Source organism: Leptinotarsa decemlineata, unplaced genomic scaffold, assembly GCF_025532065.1.
Source record: "Leptinotarsa decemlineata unplaced genomic scaffold, Ldec_3_MD MMD2_tig00026374_RagTag_RagTag, whole genome shotgun sequence".
Taxonomy (NCBI): Eukaryota; Metazoa; Arthropoda; class Insecta; order Coleoptera; family Chrysomelidae; genus Leptinotarsa; species Leptinotarsa decemlineata.
This window is the reverse complement of record NW_027412710.1, coordinates 4,624,591-4,640,526: the sequence shown is the minus strand read 5'-3', so window position 1 is coordinate 4,640,526 and position 15,936 is coordinate 4,624,591. Positions and strand designations below refer to the sequence as shown.

General features: G+C 34.5%; 1 protein-coding gene across 1 annotated transcript in view; it reads right to left on the bottom strand.

Annotated features, from left to right (window-relative positions):
• Al (aristaless) overlaps positions 1–15,936 on the bottom strand; it is a 310,346-nt gene that overhangs the window by 256,372 nt on the left and 38,038 nt on the right. Inside the window, exon 2 of the mRNA XM_074185431.1 lies at positions 6,008–6,311. Within this exon, the coding sequence (XP_074041532.1) occupies positions 6,008–6,176 (169 nt within the window). The 5' untranslated portion in view covers positions 6,177–6,311. The remainder of the gene's footprint in view (positions 1–6,007; positions 6,312–15,936) is intronic.

Below are 15,936 nucleotides of genomic sequence, written 5' to 3'. Positions count from 1 at the left end.
ATGGAAAACTATTTTTTAATGATACATAGAAAATGGACACATAGAAAATGGAATTTATCCCAATATTTGGAAGAAATCGATGAGATATCAATAGCAAAGCTCTACAAATTTTTTTTTGTGTTGCCCTGGATATTTTTGCAATTTTTTATGTTTTCGAGTGCCTAAATCACGAATATATTTATGAAAGTACTGAATGTGCTCTATTTTTTATGATTTTCACGTATCTTGTATTTTTAATAATAATCGGCTTGTTAGTAAAAAAAAATATTTTCTCAGTCATGATTAGGCTTCTACGCAACTTCTTTGCGCGGAAAAAACATCACGTGATCCCCACTTCTCGGGCTCCTTGCTCTGCAAAACAGCTGAGAACTCAGTTATTTGATAATATTCAAGTACTAACACGGAAATCTGGATAAGTTGTTATATCTTGATATTTTGTTTCAATTGTTGAGTGTCCGACAAATTAGATGAATCATTGGTTCCTAATAAAGTTTGCAAGTCTTGCGTTGAGTCTTTGCGGTTGTGGAAAAAATGAGAACGTTCTGGATTAGACTTTGGTATTCCTATGATCTGGATGGAGCTTAAGAATCATTTCGATGATTGTTACTTTTGCGTAGTAGATGCTAAAGGTTTTAATCGAAATCAAACGTGGAGATATCCAGACTTACAGTCTACAAAATGTCCTGTTTTACACAGTGAAAATCTCCCTCGGCCTATTTATGTTTCAAAAGTGATTCACATGCCCTCAGAAACAATGATATTGCCAAATTTACAGAAATCGAATCAGTCTACCAGTGGAAGTGAATGGGAGGGTGAAACATCTACGCCAAAGTTGTTTTCTCAAAATGAACTCAGTGATTTAATACGTGATCTAAACTTATCAAAACAAGGATCAGAACTGTTAGCTTCAAGATTGAAAGAAAAAAATTTATTGGCACCGACAGTTACAATCACAACGTACAAAACGCGAGAAAGTGAGCTATTACAATTTTTTGATGAAAATGAAGGATTGGTATACTGTAATAATATTGCGAAGCTGCTTCTGAACATGGGTTTGAAAGAATACAAACCTACTGAGTGGCGTCTTTTTATTGATAGCTGTAAAAGAAGTTTAAAATGCGTCTTACTGCATAATGGAAATAAATTTGCATCAATTCCAATTGCCCATTCAACAAAACTCAAAGAAGAATACGATAATGTCAAATTAATTTTAGAAAAAATCAATTACTCGGAGCATCAATCGTCGATCTGTGTGGATTTAAAAATGGTTAATTTTTTACTTGGTCAACAAAGTGGATACACGAAATACCCTTGCTTCATTTGTATGTGGGACAGTAGAGCAAAGCAAAGTCATTGGGAACAAGATGTTTGGCCTGAAAGAAATTCTTTAACTGTCGGTAAAGCTAATGTATTAAGAGAGCCGTTGGTGAGCAGAGACAAAATTATACTTCCACCATTGCATATTAAGTTAGGAATGATAAAGCAATCCGTAAAAGCTTTGGACAAGGAAGGAGATTGTTTTTAATATATTTGTAGAAAATTTCCAAAAGTTAGTATGGAAAAGTTGAAAGGTGGAATATTTGATGGTCCTCAAATACGGCAATTGATGAAAGACACTGATTTTATTAAAGTTATGACTGTTCCGGAAAGTAAAGCTTGGGAAATTTTTGTGTTAGTAGTCAAAAATTTCCTAGGTAACCATAAAGCACCAAATTATGAAGAAATTGTACAAAATATGCTGACAAACTTTCAGATTCTAGGAGCAAATATGAGTATCAAGTTACACTATCTTCGCAACCATTTGGATAAATTTCCAGATAATTCAGGAAATTATAGTGAGGAGCAGGGAGAGCGGTTCCACCAGGATCTAAAAGTGATGGAAGAAAGATATAAGGGTCGATGGGATTGTCACATGATGGCTGATTAGTGCTGGTCTTTAAAAAGAGATTGTCCTCTGAAAAATTATAAAAAAAAAGCTCTTAAAAGGCGTTTCATGGAAATATAACATGTTTTCGAAATTTCCCTCTCTATTTACTTCAAAGTATCATATTTTTTTCCAAATTAAACTGAGATTATAAATATATCTGTTATTTTGTTTCTTGTTTTCGAATTTTTGTAATGTAAAATGAAAATAAATATTTAAAAGAAAACGAGAGCAAATCCTACAAAACCATTGATAATTTCATGAATTGCGAGTATAAATACGCTCAAAATCAATCTTATATCTAGGGCAACAAAACCACTGCAGACCAGTGTAGTTTTTGATGGAAAACTATTTTTTTAATGAGACATAGAAAATGGACACATGAAAAATGGAATTTATCCCAATTTTTATAAGAAATCGAAATATCCAAATCAGAAACATTCAATCACTTGAGGCGTATTAATATTTTACCATCTCGAAAAAGCATTTTATGAAAAAAACATATATTTTTGTCAATAATAACCGTATTCTCTCCATCACACAGTCTGGCTTTAGACAAAATTATGGTACCACAAGTGCTCTTTCTAATATTACCGATGGCACATTCAGGTAGATTAAAACTAAACGTAATACAAGATGCACCTCAGGGCTCTACACTTGCACCTCTCCTATTTATTATTTACACCTCTGATTTTTCTAAATAATTTTCAAATGCATACCTATGCTGCCTACATTCGTGACAAAAATGAAATCAAATCTGATCTTTTATGAGTCGAGGATTTGAATGCGTGCGCAACCACTCGAAGTCAACACAATACGATGGGAACGAGAGGCGCTGAAAGATCTCAACAGAGCTAAGAATATGTTGGTACCATCTGCTGACAAAGGAAATGCCACTGTCGTGATGGACACCAAGAACTGCATGTGAAAATTTTCGCCTTACTCGATCCGGCGACATATAAAAGACTTAGTCGTGACCAGACCCACGGGATTTTAAGAAAAACGAATCTTCTTCTCTGTTAATCAGGTCTTTATGGCGATAGTTTCACCAACTTATGAGCTAGCCAAATACTTGACGACTCTACAGCAGCCATTTATAGGAAATACAGAGTTAAGGACTCGGGACACTTAATCGAAAAGAGTAGAGAGATGAAGTTAGGTCCTGAAGATATACTAGTGAGCTTCAACGTCGTATCCTTATACACGATAGTTCAGATCAAGGACCCGATACGGCTAAGTAAAGTATTCACAGCAGTCATTATCAATTGGCAATAGATGGAAGTTATCCCAACCAGCGAAGTTGTTTTATAATTCCATGGTGTTGCAACAGTTTTATTTTATTAGTATTTTATAATTACTTCCAAAATGCTTATTGATTGTATTAGATGATCGGTGAACACAATACAGTTGTAGGCAATAAAAGTGTTTTATAAATTTGTCATAGAAACGTTTATGAAGTAAAATTAAAAAACAATTATAAAATAGTCAGGAAATTATCACAGAAACGTTTTTACAACTAACTTATAAAACTTATTTTCCTATAAAAGTGAATTGTTATGTGGCAGTTTTATAACACTTTTCTGCGAGATTTTTATGATAGTTATAAAACTATTTCAAGCTTATTTTATAACTGTTTCCTGTAACTTTAATGAAATCATTTTATGCTTTCAGACACAATTTCATTTTCATTACCATATTGTCACTTCAGTGATAATTTCCCAACTATTTTATAGTATGGTATATTTACTACAATTCAAAAACACTAATATAACTGTTATAAAATCAAATTGCTTTTGCTAATATATATTTGCTGCCACCAAGAATAAAATGCAGCATTTAAGAACAACCAGCTGACATCGATTCCTAATCACAGCTTTGGAAAATTCTTAAGAATTTTAGTTGTATTTAATAAGAATATTTTTGTTAAGTTATTCAAGTGGGGCACCATCGATGTCGTGGTGGAAATTAGTTCTTCAGCAACGTCTGAATATTTGATTTTTATTGAATATAGGTACCAGATAAGTAAATTCAATATTTTGAAGGCATTGGATTTAGTAACTCAACCTTATTATTCACAATTTGGAAGACTGTAAAATACAAAGGGTTTGCACTTTCAAGTTTCAGTTTTTAGTTATCTATTTAGGAAACCTGGATATTTTGTTCTGAGTGAAGCAGTTTCGTGTTACAACTCTTTAAAAGATGACAAATTCAGGTACAGCAAGGTATGCTTCACAGACAGTATTCAGAAGTAACTCCTAATAACTAATAACTACTGTCATATAGACGGTGTCCCATAAAAGATACAAAACTCTAGCTTTTTCACACTTTTTGTGACAACTTGTTCGGATGAAAATAACCCTGCTTGCTTTTTGGGTTGCATAGAATTGATAATTTTTTCTTGTTCTGTATCGTCATTCTGCAGCATTCGTTCTAATAGTTCTTCTTCAGCAATTTGGTAGGTCATCAAATGACTTTGTTTAAGTTTATAAATCATTGTAAACCAACTGGCTTCGGGCATAGAATTGTGGTTTCGTATTAGCTTATCAGCATCAATTTTTGGTCATGAGGGTTGGTTATTATTTACCCATGACGACGGAACTATGATGAACAAAACTATCAACTGAAAATATAGGCCTGAATTATCAAATATCTGGTCAATTATTGAAGCTGATTGAAAGATATATTCTGACATCAAAAACTTACCCGTCATTTCCACTAAACGCACGACAAATTAAATATCAACAATATTTAATCCGCATTCATATAGGTTATGTCTAATATAACATGTATTTAGCATTATACAACGAATATTTATCATAAAAAAGGTAATCTGTAATGAATATAAGTAATTTGTATTATGCGAGTCACCAAAGTGTCATTTATTAGCAAAAATGTTGCCAACTAACTTATAAACAATCACAATAGTTGTGTACCGACAGCAGAGCCACAGCGGAGCAGAAAGCCAAACAAATATTAATAGGGCCGTATTCTTAGTATTCTGTGTAAAAAAAAACATCAAAATAACGGGATGCTTAGTTGTGTTTCGAAAAAATATTTCATATAGAAATGAGTTGTTATGGTTGGATGGGAGTTCAATTTTAGCAGCTAAACCATACAAGGTGATTCACGGCACTTTATCCATTTGGGAGTATCTTGATTTCCGATAATTTTGTGATTTGAGCGTATGCGTTCGCGTTCAAATTCCATTGTATAGGTTCGCTACCCGCTTTCTATAATTAATTCGTGACAGTGTTCGTATCCATAGGTATTCGTTCGTGTAAATGGCTTTGATGTTGGGATGTTGACTAATTGACGTATGATTAATTTTTGTGGTGGGTTCGAATACTCTATTTGTAACAAATATTTTTTTTTAATTTTTTGGTACATTTATAAATGAGTGGCGCGCTTAAATTTTGCTAATAATAGGCTATATATTTGTCAATAAAATTTCATTTGCAGTAAAAATATCAATCTTCGAAACATAAACAATGTCTTTAACAGTTTTATGAGTGCAGAAGTGAAATTTCAAAATGGCTTCAACCTTTCTATTTGTTAGTTTTCAGTTGGTGACATATCTATTATATTTTCCTAGTGTCCAATACAAAATTATTTCTTGCGTCTTCAAGAAAACATTTTAAACACTTTTTTATTTTATTGTTATCGTTTTCGGCTGTATTATATTTTATAAGGCCTACTTGGAACTACTAAAAAACTCTTATAAAATTGTCTTCTGATTATTTTATAAGTATCGCTTAAATATGTTGCAAAAGTGCAGTAAGGGAAGTCTTTACAAAACTACTTTTTAAGAGCGTTAGACAAATTTTATAGTAACTGCCAAAATGTTTATAAAACTGTTTTGTAGTGTTTGTAAAAGGCCTTACAAAATATTGATAATAACTATAATGTTTTATAAAACGGTGCCAATTTCCTATTTATAGCAGTTTTATAAACATATTGAAAACATTTCTGGGAGAAATGCAGTTTTATAATTTATTTCTCCGAAACGTTTCCGCAACTATTATAAAATACGAAATTGCTAGTTGGGATGATCATATCTCAAGTAAAATATTCAACTTTACTCACCATTAGGCCCATTTTCAATCCTCTCCATATTTCCGCTGACTTCTCCCAAATCCACAAGGCTCCTGATGGAGAAAACGGATTTTGCCGCTCTCATCTTGCTTGCATGGTCCTGTGGCGCAGTGTCCCTCTGTCTTGTGGAGAGGTCCATTTCCATGCACTCACTATCCATTGAAGGTGTTAATCCGCGAGATTTGTGAAAATCCCTTTTTATTTATTATCTAAAAGGTCCAATGTTGCTTCGATAGTTATTAATAACTAAACGGTTGACTTGATTTACTCTGAAGGTACCGCACGCTCGTTAACACTGAAAAAAATATCGTCATTAGTGTCATGCAAACTTGGTGTTTATATATTCAAATTAGAACATTTATGATGTTACAGAGTGTGTCTTTGAAATTGGTCAACAAGGAAGTGATAGGTTGGAAGACAACACAATGGATTTGGGCGTTTGCTACAGAGAGAAAGTAAGAATTCCAGAGAATGATTCGCTGAACACCCATACCATGTGTCCAAAAATTTTCTGGTTTGTTATGTTTGAACATGGCCAAACACTGTTCAGAATCATCAAGACGTTCTTGTTGTTAGTCAACAGTGAGCTCGCGCACTTGGAACAGAGCTTTCTCATAGTCGAATGCTCATGCAATATAAAGCCAACACGTTCTTTTGATATCGTCACAATGTTAGCTAACTCACGCAGCTTCACTTCTCGATCATACAAAACGATTTTGTGAATTTTTTTATGTTTTCTGGCGTTACTGCCTCATTTGGTCGTCCACTCTGCATTTTGCATCATCGATGTCTATAAGACCACGTTTGAAGTCAGTAAACCAACGAGACATGTTATTCGACAGAGAAATCTTCACGTCATAGTTTTCCAGGCCGTTTGAGAAGGTGAAAATGAGGTGAAAATATTACAAAATTTCGTAACATGAAAAATCGACTTTGTACACCTACAAAATTGAGATATGTTATTCCTGATGATCTATTCGACGAAAACAACTTCACGTCCTAGTTTTCCATGCCATCTCAGGGGGTGAAAAAACTAACAAACATCTTCAAACCACTGAACATCAACATCACATACAAGCCGAACACGAAGATAATACAAAAAAAAATAAACAACTATGAAAAAGAAGAAGACAAAGACCAGAACGGAATATACAGTATACAATGCTCGGACTGCAACAAATTCTATATCGGCCAAACCAAGAAAAAACTGATCCAAATGTACACTGAGCACAAAAAGGCATACATAAATCCAACAGTATATAAATCAAACCTTGCAACACACGCCATACAGAACAAACATTATTTCCCCCCACCAGAGAACTTAAAATTTCGAATGGAACACTCTGTATATAATATTATTTTTGGAATCTCCAACAATTGCCCGACAACTTTTCTTGATATTTCCCTATACCTATCTGTTACCGTTTTCGAAATAAAAATTAATTTCAATTTTTTTCTTCGAAAATCATGACTTCTAAAAATGTCGATATCTTTTAGTTAAGAAGTACTATGATATCGAAATTTGGTTTGGAGTTAGGTGATACTTGGACAATTCCCACACGTCAGCCTAATCTCCGTTACTTCAATACAGGGTGGTAAAAAAATACAGTTTTTTCGTTTGCTTGAAAAAGTTGCTGAAATTTGATTATTTTGAATAGAACACCCTGTATATTATTGAAAATTCGGAAAGCTGCTGAAATTTGCTTTTTTTCTATGTATATCATACCTATACCTAACTAGTCAAGTTTCGGCCTTATGAACATTTATTTGTGAAAATGTCCCTTCAGAATGGTATTTCCATTCGGTATTTGGTAAGCAGGCCATGATTACTATTTGACAGTAGCGTTGTGACATTCTCCTAATAATATAGACATTTTCGTCACTTCAGAAGTTGCAAATACCTTCAAAACGATGGAACAAAACTATTCAAACGAAGTTCTTATGAATTTGTTTATTATTTTTGGACAGTGTGACAAAATTATCAGCAGAACATGTAGAAAGTTCAATGAAATGTATCCGAATCTACCGCCAATGAACCTCAAGAAATTTATACGAATTCAGAACAATTTCAATATGTTTGGATAAACTTTAAAAAAGCACCAAGAAACTTGAAATTGGAAATATTGATATGAATAATTATAAAAAAGTAAAACAATCATGTGGAATATTTCAAAATATGTTCGAATCGCTTGCCGTTCACTTCCAAGCACTTTAAAATGCGGGTGTTGACTGCTTTCGTGGTGGCAGATCTGATTTCATTGGGATCCAAATCTTCAAATGTTTGGGCAATCCTTTCTAACAATTCATCTCTCGAACGCACGGGTATTTTGTAAACTTTTTCTTTAAACATTCCCCACAGATAAAAATCTAATGGATTAAGATCGGGTGATCTTGCTGGCCAATTCCATGGTCCCAAGCGCCTCATCCACCGATCGTCAAATAGTCTATCCAGTTCTGCGCTCACTTCTCTTGTGCAATGTGCAGGAGCTCCGTCTAGTTGGTACCAACAGTTTCGATAATCTTCGAGTGGCAGATTATCCACGAAACTGTCTACAGTATTCTCCAAAATATTCAGGTAGCTTCTGGATGTTAATGACTCCTCGTATATCACGTACCTCAATTTGTTGTCCATCAACATGCAGAAGACATTAAAACTAAATTTTTCTTGAAATCCGGCTTCTTTTGTGACGTGAGAATTTTCACTGGACCAATAATGACGATTTTTTCTATTGAAAATCCCTTCTCTCGAAAATTTCGATTCATCAGTCCAAATAATTTTATTTAAAATAAGTGGATCTTCTTGAATGCGTGTCAACAACATTTCACAAAATTCTACTCTCTGTTGAGGATCTTGAGGCTTCATTGCTTGAATTTTGGTGAATTTATAATCATGCATTTTATGTCTTCGCAAGATTCTTTGAACCGATGAATATTTTATACCCAAATCTTCTTCAGCACTTCTTATCGATGACTCGGGAAATGCGTGAAAATATGCTAAGACATTAATCTGGTTGTCTTCGAAAGTTACGGGTCGAGGCAAGTTTCTTGGTGCTTTTTAAGTTGATCCAAATGCATTGAAATTGTTCTGAATTCGTATAAATTTCTTGGGGTTCATTGGCGGTAGATTCGGATACATTTCATTGAACTTTCTACATGTTCTGCTGATAATTTTGTCACACTGTCCAAAAATAATAAACAAATTCATAAGAACTTCGTTTGAATAGTTTTGTTCCATCGTTTTGAAGGTATTTGCAACTTCTAAAGTGACGAAAATATCGATATTATTAGGAGAATGTCACAACGCTACTGTCAAATAGTAATCATGGCCTGCTTACCAAATACCGAATGGAAATACCATTCTGAAGAGACATTTTCACAAATAAATGTTCCTAAGTCCGAAACTTGACTAGTTAGTTATAGGTATGATATACATAGAAAGAAAGCAAATTTCAGTAGCTTTCCGAATTTTCAATAATATACAGGGTGTTCCATTCAAAATAATCAAATTTCAGCAACTTTTTCAAGCAAACGAAAAAACTGTATTTTTACCACCCTGTATTGAAGTAACGGAGATTAGGCTGACGTGTGGGAAGTGTCCAAGTATCACCTAACTCCAAACCAAATTTCGATATCATAGTACTTCTTAACTAAAAGATATCGGCATTTTTAGAAGTCATGATTTTCGAAGAAAAAAATTGAAATTAATTTTTATTTCGAAAACGGTAACAGATAGGTATAGGGAAATATCAAAAAAAGTTGTCGGGCAATTGTTGGAGATTCCAAAAATAATATTATATACAGAGTGTTCCATTTGAAAAATCAAAGTTGCTACTGCTTTCTAATAGAAGCGGCAACACCGCATTGTCGAAAATATTTTAGTTGGCTAGAGAATGTCCGAATATGCCCTCCATTAAATTTTCAAAGTGATCCGTTGTCTGGTTCACCAGAAACGTCTAATGTGCCATCCACCGTGAATCAGCCTGTATATATATATATATATATATATATATATATATATATATATATATGGAGGGCTTTGAAACTCTGGCCATTGAAGAAGCCCACAAGAATTCCCGAGTTTGGTTGAGATACGTAGAAGACACCTTCATTATATGGAACCATGGGAATGCAGAACTAGACACTTTCCTGAGGCACATCAAAAACGTGAGTCCTTTCATCACTTTCACAATGGAGAAAGAAGTCCACAACGAATTGCCTTCCTTAGACGTATTGGTAAAGAGAACCACTAAATGGGAAACATCTGTATATCAAAAACCCACTCACATAGGACAGTATCTGAACCAGAAATCCAACCACCATCAATCGACTAAGAGATGAATCATCAAGACTCTACTAGACCGTGCTCTTGGGCCCTGTGATATAAAGGAAGGTCTCGAAAAGGAACTAGGCATCATCAAAAATGACCTCCAACGGAATGGTTACTCCAGAGTGATGGTAGAACAGGCCTTAGCTAGAAAACAGCAAGAACTCCACAAGGAAGAGAAGCCGCCACAACCAGTACTTGTACTTCCCTACATCAGAGGATTATCGGAAAGGATAAGAAGGATTAGGTCCAAGTATAACATCAGGACCTGTTTCAGATCTGGGAAAACTATCCGTAGCAGCCTTACGAAAACCAGGCCACCAAACGCGGACTGCGATTCCAAGAATTGCATTTACCGGATACCCTGCGAGTGCAGAGAATCATACATCGGTGAAACTAGGAGGTCACTGAAAGTTCGCATTGCTGAGCACAAAAAACTCACACAGCGAGGAGAAACTAGCAAATCCGGAATAGCAGAGCATGTTTGGACTTATCAACATAACATCAAGTTGGCTCAAGCTGAAAACATCCACAAAAAGAAACACTGGTTTAGGAGAAAATTCAAGGAAGTCGCGTATATGTTGTTCAACAACGCATTTAGTCAAGCTAGCGTAGAGATACGTAACATATGGAAACCTCTAATCAAGCGAAAAACGACCAACTCCCGCCAAACGGTAACCTCCCGCTAAAACCAATGAAGCGTGGAGAGGGAAGAGGGAATAGGTGAAAGCACTCAAATGACCTATAAATAGTCAGATCTCGGAGGAATAAGTCCAGTTATCACCCGAAGACGATTGTGGCTACTAACAATCGAAGCGTCGTGACATAACTTGGTTTGAAATCTTTTTTAATTTTTCATTTTTGTTAATAATATTTTTTATTTTTTTTATTTTCAGCTTTTACAAATATTTCAATTGTTATTTGTTTGGTTGTTGCTTGTATGTTATTTCTTTGTTATTTCAGTTTTTTCTTTAATAAAATTGTTATTTTCGGATAATCTTTTTTAATTTTTTTTCAGGGATTTCAAATCAATTTTATAAATTAAACAATGGAAGTCCGAACTAATAAAATTCGTCATTTGAAGTTGATGTAGCAGCAGAATGGATAGATGTGACTGCCAAAGACATCACTTCAAATAGAGATAATTGATTTGCAAGATGTGTCTTTGCAAATATATAAAACGGTATCCACTGAAGAGTTTTGGACCAAACATGTTTCAGATAAATATGAAAATTGCAAGAAACTAGTTACAAATTTGGCCCCTACGTTTGGCTCGACATATGTATGTGGAATCTTTCTCAAAGATTAATTTTTTTAAAAACAAATATCGTTCGAGATTAACAGACGCCCACCTAGAAGAGACAGTTCGAATTTGCTGTTCCTCTCGAGAACTGGCTCAAAGCTGTCGGGATAATTTCTCACATTAATTTTAAGTCTTGTGTTTTATAATTCAGAATTTGATTTGAAACCAAAATAGTACATAGGTAGCGCTTGATTTTAATCAGTTGTTTTTTTCTGGACCTCGTAAAAATTTTCCCACAGTTACTGGACTCCACCTAAAACTACTTGCCAACCCCTGGACTATTCAACTTCATTCAACTTTATTCACAACGTATACAGATTACAAATAATATTACAAATAATAATTACAAATTAATAATAATACAAAATTAATAATAATATATAAATATTTCTTATCCCCTTTCATATATTGGGACCTTTCACCTAAGCGCAAATGCGCTTGTGTTGTGATAGGTATCCCTTTTTTTAAAAGGAGATTTTTATTCTGTCAGACATTTTATAAACATTTGATATTTCTGGAGAATGGAGCTTTCAAGTATATGTGTTCAATATAATTTTTCAATAATAAGTTGATTGTCGCGTAGAAATAATTTTATAGCAATTTTGTATTTCTTTATGTCTATAATATTCCTGGACTCGGGTGGTAGTAAATTGAAAAGTTTTGGGCCAAAGTAATATACAGATTTCTGTGAATGACTTTTTTTGAATAAAGGTAGATGGATAGACCTTTTTATAACAGATCTGGTCTCTTTTTCAATAGTTGAACTTTGGTAATTTACTTTGTTATGAAATATCCATATTAAACAAGAGTAAGAGTAGAGACTTCTGATGTTGAATAAGTTGATTTCTTCATACAGCTTTTTTGTGGAAAATAAACGGTCCTTCTTACAAATAATTTTCAGTAATGTGTTTTGCATTATTTGTAAACCTCAGTAGGAGATTTGAGCCGGTTCTAAGCCTCCCCCCACCACTATGACGTATTAATTGCTTTTTTATTGGTTGTTGTTTGGTGAAGTCAATGTGATGTGACCTTGAAGGGTGTGGTGTATGGATCGTTCAGAAATTTTTTCCCGGTTCTAATCCTCCCCCCACCAATATGACATGTTATTTGCTTTTTTTTTGTTGTGCAGTGAAGTCAAGGCGTTGTGACCTTGAAGTGTCTGGTGCATGGATCGTTCAGATTTTTTTTTTTCATATGAGATTTTGTGTGTGTATGTGTGTGTGTGTGTGTGTGTTAGAGAATGCACGGTACAGGGTTTCATCATGTGCTTGTTTGTCTATGTACAAACATACGTCTGCATACTTCGAAGATCCTCCAAGTAATGAATGCTCCATCGGTGTGAGGGCACCAAGTTAGTAGTGGAGTGACGTCACAGCAATAACCGTTCAACGGCTAGAGAGCGACATGTTCACTCCACGACGTGTGGCAGAGTAATGCGTATTCATCGGTCTGCTCTCACCTCCCTCGATGTAGTGAAGGATGTGACGTAACGCCCCAGACTCGCCATCAATGGTGACACGCAGGCGGGCGAGGACTGTGCTAACGTCTGTCTTCTCCGAGAGCGCAACGACAATTGCTTGTTCGGCTATCGCTCTCGAAGCAGTGAATGATGTGACGTAACGCATCACCCTACCCTCGCTATTGATGGTGACACGCAGGCGGGCGAGGACTGTGCAAACGTCTGCCCTCTCCGAGAGCGCAACGATCACTGCTTGCTCGTGCCGGCAACTGTTATCGCATCAAATTGGGAGATGGGCTTGGCTGTGACGTCAGGCATCTCTAGTGGATAGCAACTAGCAATGTGAACCTTTCACGGTTTCATGGTGGGGGTGACTCGCACTGTTTAATATAAAAGAAATGCTTGGCACACTATGAAATCAGTAGACGAATATATCTGCAGCAGTTAGCAATTGGTAGAGTGTTATTCAGTTCGTAATAGAAGGAAGACGGTGAGTGTATTTGTCTGTTGGAAATTGTTTATATTTTCATATATATTATCATCATGTCCGTTTCAAAAGTAGACTTGAATAAAATTAATAATTTGATTGTACAGGAGGTTGAAATACTAGAGCAAAAGGCCTTATCATCATTGCCAATTGATGAAGTGTACATAATTAAAAATATGTCAACTTATTCTACACGATTTGGTAAATCAATTTTATTAACTTTGCAAGATGTGAGCAATGATAAATTATTTAAAACATGGCTACCAAAACGTATTTCGTTGCAATTCAGTGATGACGATATATCTTGTATCAACTCATCAGGTGGTAAATATACGATGGTGTATTTAGGACAGAGCCAACAAAGTTTTGCTGGCATGAAAACGCGATCTCTAGTTAAATTCAATATGATTGAATAATAATTGTAATAATTTATAGCGAATTTCTTTAGGTCATAGCTTACAAAGTTTTTTGGTGTGAAAACGCTAACTCTAGTCAAATTCAATATGATTGAATAATAATAGTAATTATAATGAGTTTCTTATTGTTTTATTAATATTCATATATTAGATGATAATTATATGGAAATATAAACATTACTAACTTAGTTGAATACACCCACTTTGTAACTACAATTAAAATGGGAATGTGAGTATTATATCACTGAAAAATTGGAGGTTGCTTATTGTTTTTTTTATTCGATTTCAGTTCCACCATTTAAAGATGTGGATGCAGTACGCAAGTCAAGATTGGGTCGATGTTGTAGATCTCAAATCATCGGTTCAACATTTGTCGTCTAAATTGAAGGTGTTGGGTGATGGAGCCGAACATGCAAGCAATTATGATATGAGTGTATGCTATGATGAAAAACAAATCGAATTATGCCTTCGTGATGCTGAGAAGTATTGGAGTGGTGCAGAAGTTTGTAACAAATTTTTGGATAATGAATTGGAATTGTGGCAACTTTGTGAGGTTATGATTGAACTGAACCTAAGAAGATTCTTGTATAGCCTCCAACCATACTTGCCAGAATGGATTATTCATCACTTTGAATTGAATGATGAAAATCGAGAGAAAATTGAAGATGGTCGCGAAAATGATGATTATGAGGAAGAAGTTATTTTAGATAGTCTGTATGTTCCTGTAAATCATAAATAATGTCAAATAAAAAACTTTGAATTATTTTCATGTTTTATTTATTTAAATCTCATGAAATACAATAGAAAATGATTACAAAACAATAAATATGATATAAAATACAATACATGATATAAGTCAGTTACAAATAAAAAAAAGATCATAAAACAGTATATGATAGAGTGAAAAAAAGTGTCAATATCTGCTATGAACTGAACCATCCAATGCATTGTATGTTAAAACTGTATCATGCAAAATTAATGCATATACTTTAGTGTTGTCTGGAAACTTGGTCTTCCTCGTCTCAAACTCAATCTTTATATCAATAGTTGATGATTTTGTTGCATTCGGTTGATGGGAACAATCGATGACGAATAGTGGATTCTCTCTAAATTGCCCAATGTCCATCAGAGGTTCACTCATATCTTTATCATAATAACTTCGCTGGAAACTCTCAAAAGCATAATAAGCAGGAGCATCAAGTTTTTTATCGAAATTCAAATTCCAACGCTCATATGGATAAACTTCAGAATTCAAGTATACTCGAATACTATTGATATCAGCAGTTGTGAATTTTGTAATATCCTGTGTTCTATCTTCAGATGTGGTAGTACTTTGGAATGCGATGATGACAAAACGAGGAGTTTCCAATGCATTAGTTGTTTTGATGGCCCATATGTCTGAAGAAGTCCCACGTAATGATGGTAGTTCATAGAGGTCCCACATACGATACGCCAACTTGATTTTGGCATTCAGACCGCTTTTGTTTATTCTACTCAAAAGTTTTAGCTTGTGTTTATCATCTGGTACAATATGTCTTATTTTCCATTCGATTTTATTTATTTCCAAATCAGCATCAACCTCACCTATATACGAGTTTTTGAATGATCGAGCGATAATCAAAATCAATTCCTGTTTGGCATTCAAGATACTTTTGTTGTAATCTTCAGCAAAACCCATCAAATATTTCAGTGGTAGTTTTCCACTAAAAACATGACTGTTTGTATCCAAGATATCTTGCTTCAATTGTGAAAGTCCCCAACCAGATGTCAATAATGTGTTAGCATGAGATTGTCCAAATGATATCATGGTTTTCATTGTAGATGTTATCCCAGGTTTTCTAACAACAGCCACTTGTTCACCACCCATTTCATAACGAATTTCGTCAAAGAGAAATGCAATTGCATTATTCGAGAGATAGCATGTTTTCGCT